The sequence below is a fragment of the Loxodonta africana genome, chromosome 17, assembly GCF_030014295.1.
Source record: "Loxodonta africana isolate mLoxAfr1 chromosome 17, mLoxAfr1.hap2, whole genome shotgun sequence".
NCBI classification, from domain to species: domain Eukaryota; kingdom Metazoa; phylum Chordata; class Mammalia; order Proboscidea; family Elephantidae; genus Loxodonta; species Loxodonta africana.
In genome coordinates this window covers 33,635,302-33,663,269 of record NC_087358.1, presented here as the reverse complement: position 1 = coordinate 33,663,269, position 27,968 = coordinate 33,635,302, and the positions used below count along the sequence as shown (strand labels likewise).

The 27,968-nt window shown below is 36.5% G+C and overlaps 1 protein-coding gene across 13 annotated transcripts in view; it reads right to left on the bottom strand.

The window, feature by feature from the left end:
• Nucleotides 1–27,968, bottom strand: part of KLF12 (KLF transcription factor 12) — a 502,486-nt gene that overhangs the window by 109,088 nt on the left and 365,430 nt on the right. For 12 of the 13 annotated variants that reach the window (XM_064270037.1, XM_064270039.1, XM_010589411.3 and 9 more), the window contains one exon: nucleotides 27,458–27,593. In XM_064270037.1, coding sequence (XP_064126107.1) covers nucleotides 27,458–27,593 — 136 coding nt within the window. Of the gene's footprint in view, nucleotides 1–8,978; nucleotides 20,341–27,457; nucleotides 27,594–27,968 lie in introns of those variants that run through there. The other variant, XM_023547300.2, reaches the window with a different exon arrangement.

Sequence of the window (27,968 nt, the reverse complement as noted above, 5' to 3'; positions counted from 1 at the left end):
GCTTACCATGAGTTGGAGCTGACTTGAAGGCAACTTTTTTTTCTTTTCTTCATTAAGCGGCACATTATGTTCTCTTTGCCTCGATGCTTGCTTCCTAGTTCCTTTTTTGTTTCTTCCACCAAATTGTTTTTAACTCACTGTACATTTTTGTTTCAGAACATCTCAATTTCATATGCTAAATTTCAAATTAAGTAACCAGCTAAGACCAAGGGAAATTCTCTGCAATTGATTTTCTTCTAAAGTGTGAAACTTGCACCTACGCATTCTGCTAATGAAGATACAAATAAAAGGCATACTCCAGTGGAAACTGATGAGTTGTCAGGCCTTTTAAAGTAGGTACACATGCAGTCTCAGTACAAACGCTGCTGAGTTCTCACTAAACAAAATTTCACACGTTGTGTACATTTCAAATTTGTTACTATTTCTGAAAGCTATGAAGACTGCACTTTCTTCAAATTGTAACAGTCTGAGTAATTAATAAAACTCAAATTAATGAGAATGGCTTTTCACGTTGCCATGATGAGTTAAGAGCATGAACGCTCTTCATAACACATGAGCACTATTAATTGCTTCCTATAAATGGAAGGTTTGCATGCCCTTGTTTTTCTACAGATATTTCCAATCACTGGTCTTTGAGTGAAGCTGTGGCCAATGGATCAAGGTGATAGCGTACGTCTGTGAAGAACTTTCATGTGCAGAAAGCACCTTCACACATGCATCTCATTGAAGCCTCACAAACGTTCTGCAGTAGGAACAGAGTAATTACTACATTAGTATTCTGTTAACATGCTCCCTAATGTTCCCTAGAATTCTGGGACTTGTTGGGTGTCACAATAACTCTAATCAGACAGAAACAAGAGCCAATCCTAAATAAATGTGTTTTGTTTTCCACAAAATCAAATACAATACCATGGCAGAATTCAGAGCCAGAAAATATTTTGATGATCATCTGGTCTGTGCCCATCTCACCTCAAACTGATGGAAGAGATGACAAGATTTGTTCAAGGCCAGAGAGTGAGATTCTGGCCACACAGGGACTAAGAACTTACTCTGTGTTCTTCCAGAGTGTAACGGAAAGAAGAATGTTGCAGAGTCAGGCAAAGCTAGGTTTAGAACCAAGTTGCAAAATACACTCTCTCTGATCTTGGGTGAGTTACCTAAACTCGTTCAACTCTGGGTTCCTCATGCCTGAAATGAGAATACTATACCTACCTTATGCAGTTGTGGGGACCAAAACAGACAAGGAATATGGTGCACTTGACGAATAATCACTGCTCAACACACCTTATTTTCTTCCCATCTTTCTAATGCACTGTTTACATAATGGTACCTAGCTTCAAAGTTCATTTCCTAAATTAAAAACACTTCAGCAACCCAAAGCTGCTTATAGACTAGGTTTCAAATCCCTTTAATTGCTTCTGACTTTTATAGGTAATCCTTAAATTAGTTTTAATTAATTGTGCAATCTTTTCATTATATATAGCCCTTTTCATTAAAATACTGAACAGTAAACCTTATTATTTGTATTGTAATTTAAACTGTATTATAATTTGTCTTAAAACTTAAGTAAAAACCCGTATCAGTCTACTTAGGCCAATACATTTGTTACAGCTTTAGTTTATTTTTGTAATTTCTTTCTTTAGGTTACATTGTTTTGTGTCTACAATTCGAGTTCACCCTTACAGTTATCAAATACTTTGTGAAGTGGCCCTTGCTGATGCTACTTGTAGCAATAGAAGCCAATATGGTCCAGGGTGGTATTCCAACCCAAGTAACAGATACACGTACAATTTTATATTACATTATATCTACTGCATGTAGTGTTGGGCATGATCCTAGGGTCAAACACTGCAGAGAAAACAACCTTGTAGAATCTCCATGGAATGTCAGAGCAAGTAGGACCAATTTTACTAAGACATTGAAGAACACTCAGGTTAATTTCGATGTTTCCCTCCTCATAATCTAATGGAAGAGGAAGGAACAGGTATCATTATCTCCATTTGGCAGAAGTGGGTGCCGAGGCTGGGTGATTGCAAACAGAGGCAGCCACAGCAGAGGTGGAACTAAAATTTAGGAGTAATGGTTTCCAGCCTTGGGCTTCCACTAAATCATACTCTCTTCTAAGAAAATCCTCCCTGTTCTTCTATGAAATAAAGACAACAGATTGCTTTGGATGGAAAATTTTTCTATTCTGATCTTGAAATTCTTGACAAAAAGGAGGAACTGATACTTTGAAAATATGCACTGCATTTCAAAGTCACCAAAGAGAAATTTTAAAAAGACTCCATTTTCACTCCTCTCAAGAGCCCTAAAACATCCTTTTACTTATTTTGCATTCTTGAAGCTATCTGAAAATTAAACAGGCACAAAGTATGATTGGAATTAGAGTAAACCATACAAAAACCAAACCTGTTGCTGTTGAGTTGATTCCGACTCACAGTGACCCTATAGGACAGAATAGAATTGCCCCAGAAAGTTTCCAAGGAGCACCTGGTGGATTCGAACTGCCAACCTTTTGGTTAGCAGCTGTAGCAGTGAACCCCGATGCCACCAGGGTTTCCAGAAATTAGAGTAAAACCCACTGCCGTCGAGTCGGTTCTGACTCACAGCGACCCTATAGAACAGAGTAGAACTGCCCCATAGAGTTTCCAAGGAGCACCTGGCAGATTTGAACTGCTGACCCCTTGGTTAGCAGCCGTAGCACTTAACCACTATGCCACCAGGGTTTATGTATAATTTACACTTTTTATAAGATCAGAGAGTATAAATTTTTATTAGATTTAACTAATGCCAATGTGTAGTGATGTGTCCATAAACATGTTGTGAAAACTATAATTTATTATTACCCTAGTATCTGATGATACAGCTGATACTAGAGCATTTTTTATATAAAAAGTGATACTGTAGCAGAATTTCAAAACGATTTGTCGCAATTCCTCATTGAATTGACATTTTTCTGCTACAATGTTTGTCATTCCAAATAAACTGTCAGATCAAAAAAAAAATTCATTGTCTTCTTTAGGACAATATTTTGTGGCTATTTCTCTACAGTATGACCTTAAATGACCTTTAGGTATATATGGATATAACTAGCATCCTGCCTCTATTTATTAAGCATATCTAGGTAATATCATTTCCCTAGCTTTACCTAACTATTCTTGTATTATTTTTCCTTTACTTTGATTTGTTTGTCTGCCCGCTATTCTTCAATTCTATTATACTGGATACATTTATGTAAAGTATCCCCAAATTTCTTATGAACTGGAAAGAGAGTAAATAAAGAAATGGAATATTCAGTCTTGATGTCAGACCAAATGTCATGGCTACTGGTCTGAAATTATGATCCTTGTGGACCAGAGAATACAATAACCAATACAGGAGTCTAGTGTACTAGGAAATGATGCTGGAGTAGATTAAAAAAATATTCTCCAAAATATGCTCTCTTGGTAGAATGGACTAAATTTGGCAAACCACAGACCTAAATCAGCTATTTTCAACTGTTTTCTTTTTCCCATGTTCATAGAATTAGTCATATAGACATAGACAAATACACATAGACAAGCCTAGTTTATGAAGGTCACAGATAATTTTATACCCTCTTTTTTAAGCCCTGGTGCCCACTGTCGTCGAGTCGTTTCTGACTCATAGTGACCCTATAGCCCTGGTGGCACAGTGGTTAAGCACTTGGCTGCTAACCGAAAAGTTGGTGGTTTGAACCTACTAGCTGCTCTGCAGGAGAAAGATGTAGCAGTCTACTTCCACAATGATTACAGCCTTGGAGACCCTACGGAAAGTTATATTCTGTTGTATAGCATCACTGTGAGTTGGAATTCGACTCAATTGCAATGGGTTTGTCACGCACAGTAGGCTAAATGAAATTTCCATCAAGTTAGCTATAACTCTATCTCCTCTTAACCCATTTCAACATGTGTATTGACATTTTAGTTGAAATCTGCTGGCTCCGGAAGCCTTTTTACAATGAAAGTTGTACACAGAATTCCATAGTATAAAAAGATAGAAGCAATGTCTAGTTATAATAAAATTTATGACTATAAATTCTTAATATTATGAAGTGAAGATGAAAAGAACAATGATGTATTTTGATAAACAGTAAAATCTGACAGTTTTTTTATAATATCAATATTAGCATCTAATTTATCCTGCTTTTGTTTCAATTAAACCAGTTGTTGCTGATTCCAACTCACAGTGACCCTGTATGACACAGTAGAACTTCCCCATATGGTTTTCAAGGAGCAGCTGGTGGATTTGAACTGCTGATCTTTGGGTTAGCAACTGTAGCTCTTAATCACTGTGTCACCCGGGCATAGAGGGTATAAAATTATCCAGATTCACTGAGATTCACAGTTAAAAGTGGTAAGAGAATTCGACAGGTGATCTTGCAATCTCAGTATCCTCTGCCATTAAAACAACCTAGATTATCACTAGATGCTGTTGTTAGGTGCCATTGAGTCAGTTTCCGACTCATGGTAACCCCATGTACAATAGTACGAAACACTGCCTGGTTCTGCGCCATCACAATCATTGCTATGTTTGAGCCCATTGTTGCAGCCACTGTGTCAATCCATCTCATTGAGGGTCTGCCTCTTTTTCACTGACTCTCTACTTTACCAAGCATGATGTCTTCTCCAGGAACTGGTCCCTCCTGCTAACACGTCCAAAGTACGTGAGACGAAGTCTTGCCATTCTTGCTTCTAAGGAACACTGGCTGTACGTTTTCCAAGACAGATTTGTTCATTTTTCTGGCAGTTTACAGTATATCCAATATCCTTTGCCAACATCGTAATTCAAAGGCAACAATTCTTCAGTTTTCCTTATTGTCTAACTTTTGCATGCATATGAGGCGATTAAAAATGCCATGGCTTGGGACAAGTACACCTTAGTCCTTAAAGTGACATCTTTGCTTTTTAACACTTTAAAGAGGTATTTTGCAGCAGATTTGCCCAATGAAATACATTGTCTGACTTCCTGTCTGCTGCTTCCATGGCTATTGATTGTGGATCCAAGTAAAATGAAATCTTTGACAACTCCATTCATCATGCTGTTGTTTACTGGTTCACTTGTGAGGATTTTTGTTTTATGTTGAGGTATAAACCATGCTGAAGGCTGCAGTCTTTGATCTTCATCAGTAAGTGCTTTATGTCCTCTTTGTTTTCAGCAAGGCTGTGTCATCTGCATATCGAAGACTGTTAATGAGTCTTCTTCCAATTGTCATGCCACATTCTTCTTCATATAGTTCAGCTTCTCAGATTATTTGCTCAGCATATAGACTGAATTAGTACGGTGAAAGGATACAACCCTGATGTACACCTTTCCTGACTTTAAGCCACATGGTATCCCCTTGTTCTGTGTGAAGGACTGCCTCCTGGCATATGTCCAGGTTCTGCATAAGTACAATTCAGTGTTCTGGAATTCTCATTCTTCACAATGTTATCCATAATTCGTTATGACTCACATGACTTTGCATAATCGATAAAACACAGGTAAACTGTGTTTCTTTCATTTTCTGCTTTCATCCAAGATCCACTTGACATCAGTAATGATAACCCTCATTTCACGTCCTCTTCTGAATTGGGCTTGAATTTCTGGCAGTTCCCTGTCAATGTTCTGCTAGATGAAGTATTAAAACAATCTAGATTATTACTGGATGGAAGGAGTATGAGGGAACCTTCTGAGTTGCTCAAAATATTCTTCATCTTGATCTGTATGATGGTCACACTGGTGTATTCACATGTAAGAATTCACTGAGTGGTATACTTAAAACTAAGATCTGTACACTTAACCGTGTATACGGAATACCTTAATAATAAAGCTGAAACCCAGAAGCTTCAAAGAGTAACGGAAATTTTTGTTCCAAAGTTACATTAATAAAAATTTCTAACAAAGTTATATTCTTTATCATTATCATAAAAAGAAAAAAAGTTAGAAAATAAGAACCAAAATTTATATTATTGTGGCCACACATGGCGAACATTCCACATTAACTTGCCATTGTAAAAGGGACTGTTAGGCTAGGTTAGGACACATGCTGAACTCATGTGCCTGCCTCTGCCTGACATTTAATTGAGTCTGGCACATGTGTGCTTTAGTGACATACTCAACTGTACAATTTTATGTGAGTGGACATCTGGAGACATGAATCTGAAAAGAACTAGTGCAAAGTGACAACCTTTCTAACCAATGATATATAATAAAAAGAGTGATAACAGGAAGAAGCAGAAACTAACATTTATTGAGACTTTACTACCTTACAGGCCCTGTGCTAAGTTTTTGCATTCACCACCTCAAGAATGCACTTACAGTATTTTTAAATATATGAACAGAGATGGCAGGAGATTTATTCTGAGATCTATTCCGAAATAAAATAATCTAACAGTGCAAGTTAACACACTTGTAGGTTCCCAGTTTGTATAACGTTGGCGGGGATCTCATGTATGTTGATTTTGTTGTAACTGTGGCTTTAAAAATAATTAAAAATATATTAAAATGGACCCTCCGAAACACTTCTACAAAACCTAGGATTCTGTAGGTACCATCGAAAAAGCATCAAAAGGCTGCTTTTCTGAAACTGAACTTCTATTTCTCTATTCTGAGATTTCTAGCTGACAAACTCCTTTGCTAGCCCTTGATAACAGTCAATAAAGCTTGAAGCCCCAGATGAATTTCCTGGATCAGAACTCCCTTTCTTAATAGCTACTGTCTTTTATGATTAATATTTTTCACATGTAACATTCTTGATCCTTTTTCCTGTATTTCTTATAAAGAATTTATTATCATTAAATTAAATCTTATTTAACAAATTTATTACTGAAACTCTAAATTCCAAACTCTTGATTATTTAAATTATGCAAATTAAACTATTGTTAAGGAATATACATACAAATGTAAATCCAACTGTACTAAAACCACAATATACAGACTCTCCTGCTTAAAGTGAGGTTATCATTCTAAACATAGTCACCTCGCATCGTAACAGTAGAATGAAAACAGAAACCTTGAACTGTATAATTAAATAGCAACTGATCCTCGTGATTACGAGAAGTTATAAATACCAAGGAGGACTCAGGTCTTTCAGCATGTTGAAAAGTCATTGGCTCATTACATGTCGTTGTTAGCCGGCTCCAGCTCATGGTGACCCACGTACAAGAGAAGGAAATGTTGCCTAGTTCTGCACCATTTTCATGATCGTTGACATGTTTGAGTCTATTGTTGTGGCCACTGTGTATTTTAAATGTCTTCCAACCTAGGGAGCTCATCTTCCGGCACTGTATTAGACAATACTCTGTTTTGATCCATAAAGTTTTCACTGCTTAATTTTCAGAAGCAGGCCTTTCTTCCTAGTCTGTCTTAGTCTGGAAGCTCCACTGAAACTCATCTGTCATGGCTGACCCTGCTGGTGTTTGAAATACCAGTAGTATAGTTTCTAGCATCAAGCAACAAGCTAGCCAACACAGTACAACAAACTGACAAACAAGTAGTAGGACCCATTATGTAATAGACCTGGGTAGGACCTGAGAGGTAATTTAGTTTAAACCCCTTGTTTTCTGATTGAAAAGAAAAAGATTCACAGAAGGTTAAATGACACATTCCAGGTCTACTGCTTGACATTGGTGGACCAGGCCCACCTCCTCAAATCACCTTTAAAAATGTGATTCTTTGTTGTATATTGGAATAGCCTTTTAAAAAAAAATTATAAATGCATAGTTATACATTCTTACCAATAGAAACATAGTTCAACCCTGCCGGTTGTGGCTGATACTATTCAATACATTTAAAGATAACTTAAAAATATAAAATAAAAATAAAGATAACTTTAAAAACATCCAAACGTCCCCCTTCTCGTGATGAAGTAATTTAAAAACCCTTCCCAGTTGTCATTGTATCCTTTGAACCTCTTCAATTCCCTATATTCTTCTTTAAAGAACCACAGAGGAATATTTATATTAACCTGCCCCTATTGGGGTCCCTGGATGGTACAAAACGGTTACTGCTAACTGAAAGGTTGGTGGTTTGAGTCCATCCACAGAGGCCTTGGAAGAAAGGCCTGGCAATCTACTTACAAAAGATCAGCCACTGAAAACTCTATGGAGTACAGTTCTATGCTGATGCACGTGGGGTTGCCATGAGTTTGACTTGGCAATCACTGGTTTGGTATTTTTACTATTCAGGCTTTACCTTCTTTTTAACTAGCCCACAAAATTAAGAAATCTAATTAGATGAACAAACATTTATTAGATCACTTATTTACTCTGTGCTTTGCTCTGCATGGGCTGTCTGAAAGACATAATAGTGACATCTTTGTGCTCCCTGCTTTCTGTACATACCCAGATTACTACTCCTCTGCTCTATTTGTTTATAACTGGTTTCAAAATCAACAAAGTCTAGCTCTTACAAGCATTGGATTTATTAAAAATAAAGCCATAATGCTTTTTTTTTTTTTTTTTGGCCAAATCTTGAAGACATTTGAGGCAATAGTGAATCTCTTTTTCCTGTGACAAAGATGGTTTTATCTGACTGCTGCAGATCTTCCACGCTGACTGCTAAGCTGCAGGTGGTTGTTGTTGGCTGCAGTCAAGTCAGCCCGTCACACTGCATCCCAGTGGAAAAAAAATGCCGTCTGATCAAGTGTAATCCCCATGATTTCACCATGGTGATCCATAGGGTTTTCATTGGCTGATTTTCAGAAGTAGATTCCCAGGCCTTTATTCCTAGTCCATCTTCATGTAGAAGCTCCACTGAAACCTTCAACATCATAGGAATACACAGGCCTCGACTGACAGATGTGTGGTGGCAGTGCATTAGAGGCACTGGCTGGGAATCGGACCCAGGTCTCCCACATGAAAGGTAAGAACTCTACCACTGAACCATCCCAGATGGCTGCACGAGGGCTGCAGGTAGAGTTTTAAAATGGTGATTTCTTGGCATATATTGAATACTCAATAAATGTGAGCTTCTGTGAAAGAGAACACAAATTACTGAAGTACATGGAATATTTTTAATTCACTGGAATTTTTTTTTTAATACAAATGACTTACATATCATAAAAAAAAATAATAATAAAATAAACTAACTCTTAGGATGTTGAAGATGTCATTCTCTACTTTTTTTCCTTCACAAAACCTAACAGTGTCTTACATATGGCAAATGTCCAACAAGTGTTGAATGAATGATGTATAAGAATAAAGTAATTCCTTTCTGGTCCTTAACGCATTCACTCAAAGGCATCTGATAGGTGTCTCTGGATGAATCAGTAATGTTGATCTGCAATTTTGCTGTTATGATATTAGTTCCATACAATAAAAAAAAAAAAAAAAAAAACAGAGAAGTAATTCTATAGTACCTGGGTGTTTTACAATCACAACAATCTGGAAGGCACTTAAGAGCCTCTCCTATCTCTAAATGATAAAAGATAGCAAGGTTAGAGAGCTACAAAATATTACCGAGACAGCATATGAAAGGGCTGTCATTGAAAGAGTAGTACCTGATTTTCTCATCGAAATGTACCAAGAACCAATCTATGCTTTGGGTTTATAGTTTACAAATACTCATTCATTTTGAAGTTAAGATATCAAAAGAAAGGAGGATCTGAAAGGTCATGTGAATAAGAAGACAAAGATGTTGTACCTAGGATGAAAATTAAATGCATATGATAGACAAAAATGTCTCTGGCATATATTGGGCCTTTAATACACAGTGTATGATTCCATAAATAAAGATCTAGAACAGGTAAACTAATCTATGATGACGGAAATCAGAAAGTGGCGGTGTGGCAGTTGGGAAGAGGCAGTGAATTTACTGGAATGCGGCAGAAGGCAACATTCTACAATTTGATTTGGGTAGCAGTTATATGACAGTATACAACTGTGAAACTCTTTGAACTGTACTCTGAAAATAAGTGTTTTATTATATGTAAATAACACTTCACAAATAAAAATTAAAAAACCTTAATAACTCTTCTTATGTCAGTCGTTCCTTTTCTATATTTCCAGTCTTCACTAAATGGTTCCAGTTTTAGGTCTCCAAATAACAACAGAACAGCTCTACCTGAATGTTTCATCTTTATATCAAACTCTTCCACCCACTCCTCTCAATGACATTATTTAGTTCAAAGGCACCGCCATTCCCCTTCCTTCATCTTATCCTTTATGGTCTAGTTATGGCCAATACTTCTCATGTCTAAACTACTTCAATAACTTCTTATACAGTTTTTGTGAATTTTGGGGCACGTGACAAAACCATTATTCATTTTCATGACTGATAATTTACCATGAGATCTCTTCTTAAACACTAGTGTAATTGCGATCTGTTAATGGTATCAATGATGTCAAGACTATGAAGCCTCACATTTGTTTCAATGTAACTATCAGCCTGGGAGCTTGGGTAAAATACCAAAGTTCTTATCAAAGAAATATATTTACAAGAGAATTCAGGCTGACTTTAGTAGGGCTGGGTTAGTAAATAAAAGATTACATGTTTTTTTCCAATAACTACTTAGGTTTTTCTTGAATAATTTCTAATTTTGCTAGATATTCTTACATTTTAAAAACCTTTATTGGTTTGCTGACTTGGAGAATAAGCCACATAGCAAAGTTGTTGTGAAAAATTAATATTTTAACCCCACAGTGTAATCCCCCCAATACAAAATGACAAGAAGATATTTTAATTTCTTGATTTAAAAAAACATCATTTTGTTTTTCCTATCAATTTTCCTGCTTATATTTGTCCTGCCATATACTGGAAAATCTTCTTTAAATGTACAATTTAAAATTAGTTTTACATCTGTATTAGATACTTCAAGATTCAGTGTCATGTTTTGTCTTGCTGAAATAGTGCTTACTTATCAAAATGATGTAGAGAATGAAGGCCAAAACAGTTCTTGCTGGAAGGTCATGAGATTTTAGCTCATAGACTTTATTTTCAATTATCTGAATAATAGCTTCACTTTTATATTTATTTGTGTTTTTTCATTATTATAGCTCATAGTTACACAATTCCAGAAATGAGGGGGAAAAAGGTAACAATAGATGATGTTTTTGCCATCTTGTGTATAAAAAAAAAAAAAAAGAGGCTAATAAATGTAATTTGAATTAACAGACTAAGCATAACCGATTTCACAGACTTTGTCTATTCAGGTGGAATGAGCCTCTTGTCAAGCTCTATATTCTAGTAACACCTCTCTATCCTACTTGGCAAAACAAAGCAAAATATTTCTAAGACTATAAACCCTAGAGATAAAGATTTACACTATGAAACCCAGATATCAAGACCCAATAAATGTTACTACCATACCTCTTATTACTGATTTTTAAAAAAATTCAATATTGAGTATGCCTAGGGAGAAGAGTTCATGAAAACCACAGAACCACCTAGAAATGTTATAAGAGAAAATGGATAAAATTTGTTACAATGTAGGAAAATAGATGAGAAAAAATGAGGTAAATTTGTTTGTTTGAATTGTTTCTATATACAAAAGCCTTTCTTTTCCAAAATATTAGTATATCAGTCATCAGTGCTCCAAAGCCTACATCTAAATGGGAAGAATACAATTTCCCGCCTGACTGATGTTCACGTGGCTTGCTTTGGCCAATGGACAGACAGATGACTTAAGCGAACACTTGAAGTATGCTTGCATAATTGGGTTTCCCTCTTGTGCTCCAGCCACTGCCATGAAAAAAGCATGTCCTGGGTAGCCCACTGGTTCCAGAAAAAAGCTAAACATGAACAGTGCTGCCCCAACAACCTGTAGACCTCCCATGGCTGACCTGCAGATGCATGGTAGGGAAGTAAATGTTTTGTGGTGGCATACCACTGAATTTTGGGATGGTTGTCTACATAGCATTATTATGGAAATAGATGACTGGTAAAAACACACACACACACAACATGGCATTGGAATCAGGGTGCTGCCATAGATTTTTTTTTTAAGTATTAAATTAAAGTTTACAAGTGGTGGCAGACATTACTGTTTAACTGACTTAATCTCCATCCATATTTCCCTTTTCCTTAACCCCATTCCAATAGCTGGGGCCATGTAAACTAGTTCTGACCAATGAGATATAAACAACTGAGCCAGGTGGAGGTACTGGGAAGTGGCACAGTCAGCTGGTACGTAACTTTGGTTGAGTTACTGATTTTTTTTGTATGTATGTGTGGTTACTTTGGCTTATGTGGTTACTACTCACTCTCTTCTAAATGGAATAAGGGCAGAATTACCTGGAGGTGCAATAGTTCAAATAACCACTGAGAAGAAAGCCACAAGTGAAGAAGAGCAAAATGAGAAAAGAGACGAAAACTTAACATTCTGAGCAGTTCCACCAGCTTGTCCTGTTTACCTAGTTCAAACTCTATACCAACAGCAAAAAATGCACTGCTGTCCAGTCGATTCTGACTCATAGTGACCCTATGAGACAGGGTAGAACTGCCCCGTATGGAAGCAGACTGCCACATCTTTCTCCCATGGTGTGGCTGGTGGGTTCGAACTGCTGACCTCTCGGTTAGCAGTTGAACACTTAACCACTGCACCACCAGGGCTCCTTTTAAACTCTATATTACTATATTATAGGTTTACTGTTATTTGCAGCCTGAAGTAACACTAACCCATATTTGGAAGAATAAATAGAAAGAGGAAGAGAATTTCATTCAGATTATTAACAAAGACTCAGAATTTTATCTAGAAATGTTAATTGACTTAGTCTAATATGGAGCCCTGGTGGTGCAGTGGTTAAGAGCTAAGCTGCTAATCAAAAGGTTGGCAGTTCGAATCCACCAGCCACTCCTTGGAAAACCTATGGGGCAGCTCTACTCTGTCCTATAGGGTTACTACAAGTTGGAATTGACTTGATGGCAATGAGTTTTGTTGGTGATATGAAAGATTGGTTGATAAGATGGTAATTTCAGGTAGGAATATTTAATTACTTTTAAATTAAGTTAAAGCTTCAGTTTTTATATATTAGATTTGATTTTCCGTAAGTAGGGATAAAATAACACTAATGTACATATCAGATAGTTTTAAGTTACACTCTGGAAGTATCTTAGTATATTTTATTTTATAATTTAAAATTTGGAGTTCTTTCCCCTACACTAGTAATTTTGCAGAATAGTAATCAGGAATAATCTCAAAATTTGCTGGAATTTTTATTATGCAAACTACACATGGTTTGGGATTTAATTTTAGGATAAGACATGATACATTTATACATTTCAACTGGGTGGCGGCCCCCAGCTATGTGAATGTGGAAGTAGATGGAAAATATCATCAGAGTTAACCATGGTAAACGTCAACTTGATAAAATTCACTCTTCCAAGCTATTTTTCTGTCTATATCATGTCTTTTATTTAGCAGCAGATTCACCATGAAAACCTATACTTCAATTTTTAACTTTCAAATGATGCATGTGAGTAAATATATTTAATGAGATTCAAGTGTATAGGGAAGTGCTATAAAGTAAAGGAGAATTATGGTACAATGGTTATAGCCCATGGAGAGTAATAAGGGTGAGTATCTGAAGCATCTGACTTAGAGGAGAGTATAGCCTAGTGAATTAGGTTAATTTCAAACACATTACTGTATATTTTTCTATCGTTTGTACTCTCACTGACTATATTAATAAATGAAATAGTGATGAGTGATTATGGAAGCTTGTAGTGAAACATGAATATTTCAATGTTATCTCTGAGTGTCTATGTCAACACACATTAAAAATGCACAAGCAATGACTATATTCACTAGTTACATCTATTAGAAATATATATGTGAGAAATATAAATGGTGTACATAGATTTGCAATGTGATTATAGGTAGAACATATAGCAAGACAAAAGCTACATTAAGATCTCATGTAGAGAAGTATATCATGCAATCCGAAGTGAGCAGTCTGGAGTATAAAGTATGACCACATGAAATACCCTTATACTTTAAATTATGAATTATCTTAGAAATTACTAATACTAAAAAAGTGTTTTAAACATAATTTTAAAGTAGCAAAAATAAACAGCCACTAACAAATAAAAAAAGGTTCATCAATGCTATCTATGATGTAATTTGGACTCTCGAAATTAAAAACAAAAGCAAGAGCTTTGCTGTTAAGAAATTTGATTTCTATTTTTCAATTGATTCCCAAGAAGTAATAAATTTACACTAGAATTAGGCACGGCAAGTCAAAAAATAAATCAACAATGAGTGAAACCCAATAATCTCCAAGCAAGTGAGTGGTAGGAAGGCAAAAAAAAAAAAAAAAAAAGGAGTCTGTTTATAACAGAACAAGATGCTCAAGATGCTCAATTTAGTTGTTCTATTTAGCATTATGCATAGGGTATAAACCGAAAATTTTTGATATGAGAGAAATAAATTGCTATCAAAACAGCATTTATGTAGTAACCATCATATACAATACCTTTTAATGATCAAAAAAGATTGAGTATAAGCTCTCACTTGGAACTAATGTAATATTTTTAGGGAAAAAGTACTAACTGTTGGAAAATAAAGTAATACTGTATTAAAAATTACTATTCTTAATACTATATAAAACATAAAGAACCTTGTGGCATAAAGGTTAAGCTGCTAAAGAAAGGTTGGCAGTTCAAAGCCACTCAGTGGCTTCGAGGGCTAAAATCCTGGCGATTGGCTCCCATAAAGATTACAGCCTAGGAAACCCTATGGGGCAGTTCTACTCTCTTCTATAGAGTTGCTATGTGTTGGATTGACTTGACGGCACATAACAACAGGAACATATAAAACATAACAGGAAAATAGATATTTTTGATTTATCAATGGATAATTTATGCATTATTGAGGAGAAACAGAAGGTATGTTTTATAAAACCACTTTGAAAGAATAAACAAATACAAACACAAATTGTTATCATAACCATTAATATTTGAATATGGATTTTTTCCTTTTTTATAAACAACTTAAATATTTCTTAGAACAAATGTTTGCATGTATATATAATTAGATTTCAAGAACCCAGGCTAAAAAAAGATACAAAGTAGACAAATGTTTTGAAATAAAAATTTTGCTTTTTATGATATATATATATTTCTTTTCTAGTTAAACTGTTCGTTGATTCCTTTGAAGAGAATTTTTATAACAGCATCATGGGAAAAGCATGAATAGTGAATGAGGTGATTCATTCAGTCCTGACTCCTCCCTAGAGATGTGATGCTGGAAATCATCAGTTGGATTCTATGGCACTCAGTTATTTTTCTACAAAATGAAGGAATTAGAATAAATATTCTCTAGTCAGTCAGTGAGTCTGTTCATTCGTTCATTCAAGAATATTCCTGTTTCAGGCCCTTTGGACTTGTTATTCCCTCTGCCTGGAAAGCTCTTTGTTCAGATATCCACATGGCTTGACCTCATACCTCTTCAGGTCTCTCCTCAAACATAATCTTATCGAGAGTTCTTCCTTGAATATCTTACATAATATATAGTATTCCCTACTACTGACTCAACCTTCTCAATTTTATTTATATTTCGGTCATAGCTTTTTAATGTCCGATTTCCACCCCCACGCCCATAGCTTTGTACCACAAGCTTCTATGATGTAAATGGTGCCCTTCAGGACGTACAGTGCTCAATCTGCACAATCATGCCCAACTTCCTTGAGACTGATATCTAAAAACACAAAGGCAATCAAGCCAGTCCTCCTTAAAACCCATCAATGGCTCCCACTGTCTACAGAATAAAGTAATCCTTCTTGATCAGGTCTCTACCTTCCTCTCCAAGCAGCCTTATCTCCCATCTTTCCTCTCACTCGCTTATGTGCCAGCCATTATGCAGTTACCCACTCCTATTGCATGCCAATGCTCTCATCTGGTCCAGTCTGGAGTTAGTTACATCTCCTGCATTCTCTCCTGGCAGCAATTCATGTTTTCATCCCACTGTACTTTCACTCATCTCCTATACTATCATCCGGAGTTTCCTGTGGTCAGGATTATGAGTTGCTCAGTAACCCCAGGATGTAACACAGGGTTGAAGGAGGGAATTACTGACTTGCTGAATGACTACATTACTTAACTTGCTAATTCGAATAGGAAATTACTGACCAGACTTGAATATAACACTTTTATTAATCTAAAGGGTGGCTAACCTTGTTCCACTAAAGCAGATGAAAGGGACAATGTATGGGCATACAGTCTCCATCTTGCTCTTAATACCCAGGGACTGAGTTCTTAAGTGATTGCTATGTTTTAATTTATGGATAACATCGCAAAGAATGGGAATTCCAGAACACTTAATTGTGCTCATGAGGAACCTTTACATAGATCAAGAGACAGTTATTCGGACAGAACAAGGGGATACTGTGTGGTTTAAGGTCAGGAAAAGTGTTCGTCAGGGTTGTATCCTTTCACCATACCTATTCAATCTGTATGCTGAGCAAATAATCCAAGAAGCTGAATTATATGAAGAAGAACAGGGCATCAGGGTTGGAGGAAGCCTCATTAACACCCTGCGTAATGCAGATGACACAATCTTGCTTGCTGAAAGTGAAAAGGTCTTGAAGCACTTACTGATGAAGATCAAAGACCACAGCCTTCAGTATGGATTGCACCTCAACATAAAGAAAACAAAAATCCTCACAATTGGACCAATAAGCCACATCATGATAAACAGAGAAAAGACTGAAGTTATCAAGGATTTTGTTTTACTTGGATCCACAATCAACACCCATGGAAGCAGCAGTCGAGAAACCAAAGGACGCACTGCATTGGGCAAATCTGTTGTAAAGGACCTCTTTCAAACTGTTGAAAAGCAAAGATGTTACCTTGAAGACTAAGGTGTGCCTGATCCAAGCTGTGGTGTTTTCAATTGCATCATATGCATGTGAAAGCTGGATAGTGAATAATGAAGATGAAGAATAACTGATACTTTTTTTTGAACTGTGGTATTGGCAAAGAATACTGAATATACCATGGACTGCCAAAAAAATGAACAAATCTGTCTTGGAAGAAGTACAACCAGAATGCTCCTTAGAAGCAGAGATGGCAAGACTGTGTCTTACGTACTTTGGACATGTTGTCAGGAGGGATTAGTCCCTGGAGAAAGACATCATGCTTGATAAAATACAGGGTCAGCAGAAAAGAGGAAGACCCTAATGAGATGGACTGACACAGCGGCTGTAACAATGGCCTCAAGCATAACAACAATTGTGAGGATGACGCAAGACGGGGCAGTGTTTCGTTCTGTGGTACATAGGTTCATTTTAAGTTGGAACTGACTCGGTGGCACCTAACAACAATGTTTTAATTTTCTTTTTTAGATTTGGAAGACTGGTGGGGTGATAACATCTAAGCATATACTTTAAATTTTATTTGCACGCATTCAGAGCAAATCAGCAATTCCTTCTGACCTCCATCAAAAAAGGAGCAACCTAAAAGTGTTTATCTTGCCTGGAAAGAGAAAGAATGCTCTATCAGCAGTGACCACACCAATCATGATATTAAGTCACTATTGGAGAGTTAAACTTTCATCTAAAGGTCTGGGTCAAAATGTATTCCTTTTTTGGACATGAAGTAGGGATTTGAAGGAGTCCTGAACCCATTAAATATTTTTATTAAATAAAATTATAGTTTCTTTTAATGAGACAAGAATCTGGGAGGGACCTAAGTGAGAAGAAAATTGAAATCATTTGATACTTAGAATTTAAGAAGCAAACACACTGAGCTCCTTCTGTTTTTGTCTCTGGGCACAATCAATTCATTTGGGTCTATTCCAATTAGAAGATAAGATAGATGAGCCAAACATTCTCGTATCTTTCAGTCAACGGGTGCAAAATAAGATGGCAGTACCATTTCAGCCCTTGGACAAACTTTTCCTTTTACAGAGAGACAAAGAACAATTCTAAAAGGGACATTCATTTATTTGGGCTCAGGAACTTCAGCATGAGTTCATGCATGGCGTATAAGATGAACATCACAGAGAGGCAAAAAATAAATTGCTATCAAAGCCACATTTATACAGTAGCCTAAATACCTATACTAAAACATACCTGATCTAAACCATGACTAATACAAACACCAGAAGATAAACTAGAAACCCGGTTCTTCCAAAAAATCAAACACTTATGCTCATGAAAAGACTTCACCAAAAGAGTAAAAGGAGAACCTACAGACTAGGAAAAATTTTTTGGCTATGACATATCCAACAAAGGTCTAATCTCTAAAATCTACAGGAAAATCCAACACTTCTACAACAAAAACACAAAGAATCCTATTAAAAAAATAGGCAAAGGATATAAACAGACACTTCACCAAAGAAGACATTCAGGCAACTAACAGACACACAAGGAAATGCTCGAGATCAGTAGCCATTACAGAAATGCAAATCAAAACCACAATGGGATACCATCTTACCCTGACATTACTAGCATGAATCAAAAAAAAAAACAGAAAATAACAAATGTTGGAGAGGCTGTGGGGGAGCTTGGAACTCTTATGCACTGCTGGTAGGAATGGAAAATGATACTACCATTTTGGAAAACGATTTGGTGCTTCCTTAAAAAGCTAGATATAGAAATACCATATGATCCATCCAGCAACTCCACTCTTAGGAAATATATCCTAGAGAAATAACAGCCATCATGTGAATAGACACATGCACACCCAAATTCATTGCAGCACTATCCACAATAGCAAAGAGATAGAAACAACCTAAGTCCCCATCAAAAGATGAATGGATAAACAACTTATGGTACACAGACACAATGGAATACTATGCAAAAATAAAGAACAATGATGAACCTGTAAAACATCTCATAACATGGAAGAATCTGGAGGGCATTATGCTGTGTGAAATATGTCAATCACAGGAGAACAAATGCTGTATGAGACCACTATTACAAAAACTCATGAAAAGGTTTGCACACAGAAAGAAACAATTTTTGATGGTTACAGGAGAGAGGAGGGGTGGGGAGGGAAAAACTCTTAACTAGGCAACAGATAAGTGGTAACTTTGGTGAAGGGTAAGACAGTACACAATACTGAGGAAGCCAGCACAACTTGACGAAGGCAAGGTCATGGAAGCTTAATAGAGACATCCAAACTCCCCAAGGGACAGAATTACTGGGCTGAGGGCTGGGGACTATGGTCTTGGGGGACACCTAGCTCAATCGGCATAACATAGCTTATAAAGAAAATGTTCTGCATCCTACTTTGGTGAGTAGTGTCTGGCCATCTATGATACTCCACTGGTCCCACTCTGTCTGGAACAAGGGAGAAAGAAGAAAACCTAAGACACAAGGGATACAAAAGTCCAAAGGACTAATGGACCACAACTACCACAGCCTCCACCAGACTGAGTCCAGCACATCTCGATGGTTCCTGGCTACCACCACCAACTGCTCCGAGAGGGATCACAATAGAGGGTCCCAGACAGAGCTGGAGGACAATGTAGAACAGTATTCAAGTTCACAAAAAATGACTAGACTTACTGGCCTGACATAAACTGGAGGAACCCTTTTAACTCAGTACAGAAGTCACTCCTGAGGTTCCCCCTTCAGCCAAAGATTAGACAGGCCCATAAAACAAACAATAATACATGTAGTCTCAACCATGTATACGAGACTAAATAGGCATACCAGCCCAGGGGCAAGGACAAGAAGGCAGGAGGTGACAGGAAAGCTGGACGAATAGAAATGGGGAACACAAGGTTGAGAAGGGGAGAGTGTTGACACGTCATAGGGCTGGCAAGTAATGCCACAAAACAATGTGTACTAATTGTTTTATGAGAAACTCATTTGCTTTGTAAACTTTCATCTAAAGCACAATTTGAAAAAAAAATGGGAGAGAGAAAGAAAAGAGAAAATAAAAAACGAAAATAAATAAAACATACCTGAAAGCATATTTTTCCTAGCAATAATTTTGTTAAATAAAATAATAGTAATCGTAAAGTTTATCTAAAGAGCAACCATACATATAAGAAATATATAAATATACATATTTATTTCTGGATAGTTCAATATAATGTGATTTACAGAAGCTCAATAATTTTTAAAAAATATATATCTGGGAATGTATTTAATATAGTTATTTCCCCCCAATCGGATTATATTTAAAGTAATACTGACTTTGAAATTTGAAAGTCTGAAATTATTTGACACCAGTTGTATTCTTCTTGAGGTTAAAGACTTAAAAAACCATGCTAATTTCACATGGTCAGGGTTTAGAGATTTTAGAGCCCCAGTAGAAAAAACAGGGGCTGCCTTCGTAAAAGAACGTGGATTTGCAGGAGACAGACTTGGGTTTGAATGAGAGCTCTGCAAATTTCCAGCTGTGAGACTTCTAGGGATACAGTAAACATCTGTATGCCTCAGTTTTTTCCATCTGTAGGATAAAAACAAGATCACAGGGAGAATTTAATAAAAACTATATGTAAGGTGCTGGATATAGAATCTGTAAAAAAAAAAAAAAAGTCCATTCCCAATAACAGTTCTGTTGTTTTCCCTTTCTTCCTCATCTCTAGTGCTGCTTTCTACTGTAATTTAAAAGACATTACCACAATCATACCTGAGAAGGTAAAGAGGAACAGGGAGGGGCATTAGCTGTTTAAGAAGTTTAGAACAACAAAAAATTCTGACATTCTTTTGTCACTAAATGCAATTGTCTAAATTAAGAACCCTGATGTCTGAACTAGCAACAACAGAAATCTGAATGAAGCAAAAGGATATCTAATTTGTTGCTGTATCTGTTCTTCCAAAGAGCATTTAACAAAGATGTACTAGAGGTAAACCATTCGTTTCCAGAAATTCACCAACTGTGAATTAAATAAAATAAAAACAAGGAAGGAAGAGAGTGAAATGCTTTAATTAGTTCAAATGTAATGGACAACGAGTCATTTAAAAAGAATAGTTAACAAGTGCAAAAATACCAAGGATACTAGTCAAAGCAAAAAGTATCTAACACTACTACTTCATGGTGGTGTAGTGGTTAAGAGCTACACCTGCTAAACAAAAGGTCAGCGTTTCAAATCCAGCAGGCGCTCCTCAGAAACTCTGTGGGGCAGTTCTACTCTGTCCTGTAGGGTTGCTAAGAGTTGGCATCGACTTGATGGCAATGGGTTTTTTGGTTATAATCCAGATCAGAGACAGTAGGCTACTTAGACACAGTGTGAGTTCAACAGAAATAATGCATTCACCTATCTGAAAGCACTAACATCAAAATTCCCTCCTAATATCTTCATCAGCCTCTCCACCCCCCACCTTACCCTTCCCCATTTCACTCTTACTGAAATTATTATATTGAGATCGTTACTCTTTTAGCTTAAGGCTTGTTCCTGGCACAAAAGAAATTCCTCTGAAGAGGTCCCCCCTCCACAGATGTTATTATTCATTTACACTTCAGTTTGCTGTAACTTGATTATTCTACTCACATTAATAAATGAGGATCATGACTGTTTGGAACTGGAGAGAAAGAAAAGAAAGGGGTACAGAAATTAGAAGCTCTGGGTAATGAAGTCAAACCTTACGTATTTAAAAAATGTCATTGTTTTGCTAGAGTTGGAGTTAATTATAATAATTTCCTCTAATCATGAGCCTTTACCTCTCTTTCTGGAAACATTTCATAATTATGTTTGTCAAGTTGCTAAGGGTAATGACTTTATATTACCATCGAGGGAAAAAGAAAACTCAGCTCTAAATACAACAGATGTTCTATGAATTGCTGGAAGTTGGCTTTGTCAGAATTGCTGAATCCATGATTTCTAACTTGGGGAGTAGCTATACAATTGAAGGAAGAAAGGGTAGAGCCAGTAGTGGGTCTTTCTGTGGCTGGGTCTTCCAATTTAAAGGAATTCAATGAAGCTCAGCCGATAAATGGGATTCAATGAAATGACTGAAATGATCGGTTCAAGCACAGTTCCTCACTACATACATCTATATAAACAGAGGTGGCCTCAGGTTACTGTTCTAGCCACCACACAATGGTCTTTTTTGCTTAAAGACAGGTATAGCTGAACACTTGGGGCGGGGGGAGGAGGTAAAATGTACTTTTGATTAACACCTTCTGTGTGTCAAATCCTAATGAAACGTTTTCATCCCAAGATTTAATGAATTTTCATTTGAAAATCCATTAAAATTCATAAGACTAGACATTTAGAGAAGTCATTATTTACGATAATATTAAGGTTTACGTGATGGAAATATACTAACTTCGATAAAGTCAGTCACCAAATTAAAAATCCAAACCATAACAATTACTTCATGAGGCAGGGCTGTGAACTTGAATGGGGAAGGAGAAAGAAGAGCTTCAGCTGGAAATATTTATCTTGTGATTTAGCATCTTGTTGTCAGAGGCCCGCAGACAGCAGAGATGGCATAGAACAAGCTCTTTAATGTCCCCTGTTGTGTCAATCCTGGTTAGTATTATCTTTCTCCTTTCTCACTTTCCCCTTCTCTTCACTGATCCTCCGTTGCTGGCCAATAAAATAAGACACCAGCCTTGAACCCTTCTAAGACAAGTCTTTGTCTTTGACTGGAAAGACAAATGTTTACTCGTTGCCTAGGACTTTTACCATGTACTACCATAAACCTGTGATTTCATCACCTCTCTACCTGCAGATGTTCTTCTCAACTTGACTCTCTCCAGAAGGTTCTGCAAATGCAGAAATAGAGAGGTCAAAAAACACACGTCTTTTGAAATACTCTCATCTTTTACATATGAAGATGTTTCATCCTTTTATTATTTAATGCATTATTTTTCTTCAGTATAATTTTATCTATTTTGATGTTGTTGAGAATACACACACCAATTCAACAGTTTCTACATGTACCATTTAGTGATTTAATTATATCCTTCGAGTTGTGCAACCATTCTCACCCTCATTTTCTGAGTTGTTCCTCCCCCATTAACATAAATTCACTGGCCCCTAAGGTTCCTACTAATCTTTCGAGTTGCTGTTGTCACTTTGATCCCATATAGATAGTTCTTAAAAGAACATAATGCTCAAGGCAGACATTTTTTACTAATTCAGCTAAACTATTATTTAGTTTTAAAAGACTTCAGGGGATATATTTGGTTTAAGGTTTAAAGATTATCTCACGGCAACAGTTTCATCCAAGCTTCTTGTCTACAGAAGTCTGGAGTCCATGAGGATTTAAAATTTTGTTCTGCATTCTCTCCCTTTTTATCAGGATACGTCTATGGAATCTTTGGTCAAAATGTTCAGTAATGGTAGCTGGGCACCATCTAGTTCTTTTGGTCTCAGGAAAAGGAGGCAGCTGTTTATAGAGGCAATTAGCCATACATTCCACATTCTTCTCCTATTTCTGACTCCTCTTCTTCTTATTTCCAGGCAAATAAAGACCAATTGTTGTGCCTTGGATAGTCCCTCGCAAACTTTTAAGACCCCAGGCACTATGCATTGAACTAAGAGGTAGAACAGAGGCACTAAACATGTTATTAAACCAATTAACTGGGATGTCCCCTGAAACCATGACTCTAAACCTCCAAACCAAGGAACCAAATCCCATGAGGTTTTTGGTTGTACATGAGCAGCCTGAGCAGCAACACTGTTGTTGTTGTTGTTAATATACTTATCACACAACTTTTGCCAATTCAACTTTTTACAGGTATACTACTTATTGACAGCAATTACAGTAATTAGCTGTGCAACCCTACCCTTAATCAATGCAGTATTTCCCCTCCTTCCCACCTCTGATAACTATTAATAAACTTTGTTCTCTATACATTTGCCTCTTCTTGACTTTTTATATAAGCTAGGTCATACAATATTTGTCCTTTTGTGATTGACTTGTTTCACTCAGAATAATGTCTTTCAGCTCCATTCTTATCGTAGCATGCATGTATCAAGACTTCATTTCTCCTAATGGCTGAGTAGTATTCCACTGAATGTACATATCACATATTGTTTATCCATTCATCTGTTTATGGGCATTTAGGTTGTTTTCACCTTTTGGTTCCCATTGTGACTAGTGCTGCAATGAACATTGGTGTACAAGTCTCTGTTTGAGGCTCTGCTTTCAAGTCTTTTGGGTATATAGCTAGGAGTGGAATTGCTGGTCGGTCATATGGTAGTTCTATTTTTATTTTTTTGAGACCTGCCACACAGTTTTCTACACCAACTGTACCATTTTGCATTCCTGCCAGCAACAGGTAAGGGTTCTAACTTCCTCACATCCTCATCAACATTTGTTATTTTTTTTTTTTTTAATTTTAGCCATACAATGGTATCTCATTGTGGTTTTGATTTGCATTTCTCTCATAGTAAATGATGCTGAGCATCTTTTCATGTGTCTGACGAGCATTTGAATGTCCTCTTTGATGAAATATCTATTCAGGTCCTTTGCCCATTTTTTTGTTGTTAAGCTGTTGAAGTGTTATATATATTCTGGTTATTAGATTCTTGTTGAATATATGGTTTCATGCATTATTTTATTGATAATATACTGGTATGTTTGAATGTGGGTTTTTTTTTTTTTGGACAGCTTTTGAGTTAACAGAGGGCATCAGAGTACAAAAGCAAACAGAAAAGAGGAAAGAGAAATATAGTGAAATTGTGATTTGAATTAAGGAGACACTAAGCAGAGAAACAAATTCACAACTGTATACATTAAAAGTTAAATTGTGTAAAACTAGGTACAGGATTTAAAAAAAAAATTCTATAGCTCTGATCATATATTACGTGTCCCAGAATAAAATTGTCCTCAATATATTAAGTTTTGAAATAAACCTGTATTCAAGAGGTTTCTACAGAACATTCTTTTTGCTTCATCTAACAGCATCTTAGCACCTCCAGTGTCTACATACACATACTCCACCTTGAATGACGGTTAGTCAACTATCGACGGGTACTGGCATCCTAGGGATTCGCAGGCTGACAGATCAGTGTATTCTTTACTAATCCAAAAAAAAAAAAAACCCAGTGCCGTCGAGTTGATTCCGACTTATAGCGACCCTACAGGACAGAGTAGAACTGCCCGACAGAGTTTCCGAGGAGCGCCTGGCGGATTTGAGCTGCCAACCCTTTGGTTAGCAGCCGTAGCACTGAACCACTATGCCACCAGGGTTTCCCTTTACTAATCATTTAATGAAAATATTTACACTAATAATTAATTTGGCATTTACCAAGAGACACATGCAAATTTTGCAATAAAGACAGGTATATGCACACTTACATAAAATATTGTGGCCTGAAACTATGTACACAAAGCAAGTCAGAGAAGTATTTTTTGAAAATGACACCCTTATTTCTGAGGCTGCTATTGAAAAGCTTCACATTGAAATGTACTATTACATTATAATCATATAATGTTAAAAGAACAAAAATGGTTATATTTAAGAAGGTAGTATCATTTGCTATATAAAACCCAAATGGAGTAAGTATAATTTAGATTTTACTAGTCACAGTCCCAGATTTTACACTGAACTAAAGATATACACATGTGTCTATAAGGGCACACATAAAGATGACATATGTATCATAATGATGCAGGAAAATAATGTGACTCAAATAATAAGTGGAACTTAAAAATCATCCCAGAATTATCATCACTTAGCCTAGTTTGACAGATGAGAAAATGGAATCCTAGATCTTAAGATTTAGCTTACACAAAACTGTGGTCACTGTGCTGATCACTACGAATCAGGGTTGAGAAACTCAGCATGCCGCCATTTTAAATACAATTTCAGCAACCCCGTTGGTTCACTGCCTATCCTGGGCTCAGGTTAACATTTGCTTTGGAAATAATAAGGTGACAGTTACTTGAACAAATAAGAGGGAAAAAGTTTTTTTTTCCTAAGTATTCAAATGGAAGGATACTATTGGTAACAGGTACTACACGTACTCTTAGAAAAAGGTCTGTTTTTTGGAGTTAGAAATCCTAAACTTTATGTCTTGTTACCATTTATTATAGAGCTTTGGACAAGTCACTCAACTTCTCTGATCCTCAATGTCTTCATCTGTAAAATTAGAGTAATGAAATGTGCCACATTTGTACTTCCTAGTTGCTATATACTTACACTAGTACACTGTTACTATTACTACCATTACTAGTGGCAATACTAATTCCATCATTAACTAAATGCCTTCTATGTACCAACAACTCTGTTACTTGCTTTTTATATCTTGTAGCTACATCAAACCCTCACAATAGGCCTGTCAGGTAAGTATTTTTATTTTCTTCTATATTAAAGAAACATCTCAGAGTGGTTAAATAAGTTATCAGAAGTCAGGCAGTTATTAAGGGCTTGAATGTGAATCTGGATCCAGATATTTCTGACTCCAAATTTTATTTTAGATTCATTGTATCATGTTTCCTCATATCCTCTGCGTGTGTGTGTGGTGTATATGATACATGTTTTATCTACATAACATATATTACTCATTTTATACACACATATACACACATACGCATATACACACACTTAGTACATGCTAAAAGGCTACATGAATGTATATTATTAGTCTGAAAGCCTAATACATGGTCAAAACCCAGTGCCGTCGAGTCGATTCCGACTCATAGCAACCCTACAGGACAGAGTAGAACTGCCCCACAGAGTTTCCAAGGAGTGCCTGGAGGATTTGAACTGCCAACCCTTTGGTTAGCAGAGGTAGCACTTAACTACTATGCCACCAGGGTTTCCTAATACATGGTAGGTACTTAATTAACATATGGGAAAAGGAAGCAATATATGAGAAGTAACTAAGATTATATTGAGCAAACTTAATTAACATGTGTGTCAGTAATGACTGTGGCTATGTAAATCCATCTTTTCTTTAAGGTTATGTTGTTAAAAATTATTTCAGAGAAAAAATATACATGGACTAGCCATTGGTTTAATTCTAGATATACGGAGTTGACAATGAAGGAAAAACAGCTATTTTGAATAACCAAAACCAAAACTCATTGCCATCAAGTTGATTCTGACTCATAGCAACACTATAGGACAGAGTAGAACTGTCCCTATAGGGTTTAAACAAGGGATAAAATCCAACCCCACGGTCCAGATAAAAGGGGAGAGAAAAGAACTCTTTAAAAATTGCATATGCTTCCTATTTTTCAAAGTATTAACAAAATTATCATCCAAATTTTAATTTTCAAAAAAGCTATTCTTTCATTTTATATCGAATCAAGATAATACCATATTTTCTTTCTCTTTGCTGTTATGCATAAATAATAATGATAATTGGATACTGACACTCAAAAAAAAATTTTTTTTTTCCAGTGATAAGAGGTACACAGGAGGTATTAGAAAAGATGTATAGAGGTCTTATTGCTAATCAAAACAAATTTTCAACTATTTAAAACTCTCCATTCTTTCCTCTACTCTTCTCCCAAAGAGCATACAGCTGAGTGGAAAGATGCTGACGTGTGTGCCAGTTAGAGCTAGGGTGACATGTCTGAGGAACAGGAGAGGCTGCTGTTTCCATTATCCATTGAACACCTTGGCAATTCTTATTTCATCCTGAGAATGTGATACTTACTCTTGTACTGCTCTGGCTATGGAAAGGGCCGTAGATCCAGTTTCATTAACGCTATCTAAGGTCACATTTGGCAGGTCATCATCATCACTGTCACTTTTACTTTGCCTGGGAGATAGGCCTCGAGGGTCCATTTGTGCTGGGAAAAAAAGGCATATATAATGAATTAAAATTAGTGTGCAGAAAATTAACCTTGTCCTGGACCAACATCAAGCATGGAATGTCTCTTCTGTGTTTATCACGCCAGTGGAATTTTTTAGAAATCACAAGAATTGGAGAAAGCTAAATATTTTATGTACTGAGTATTCACTGATTTTTTTCCTCCTTGTTCATTTGATTCATAAAATCTATATCAGCTACCAAGAGTCTCAGGGTATGATTACAGAATAAAAACCTCTTGCCACGGAGTCTATTCCAACTCATAGCGACCCTACAGGACAGGGTAGAACTGCCCCATGGTGTTTCCAAGGAGTAGCTGGTGGACTCGAATGGGCGACCTTTTGGTTAGCACCTG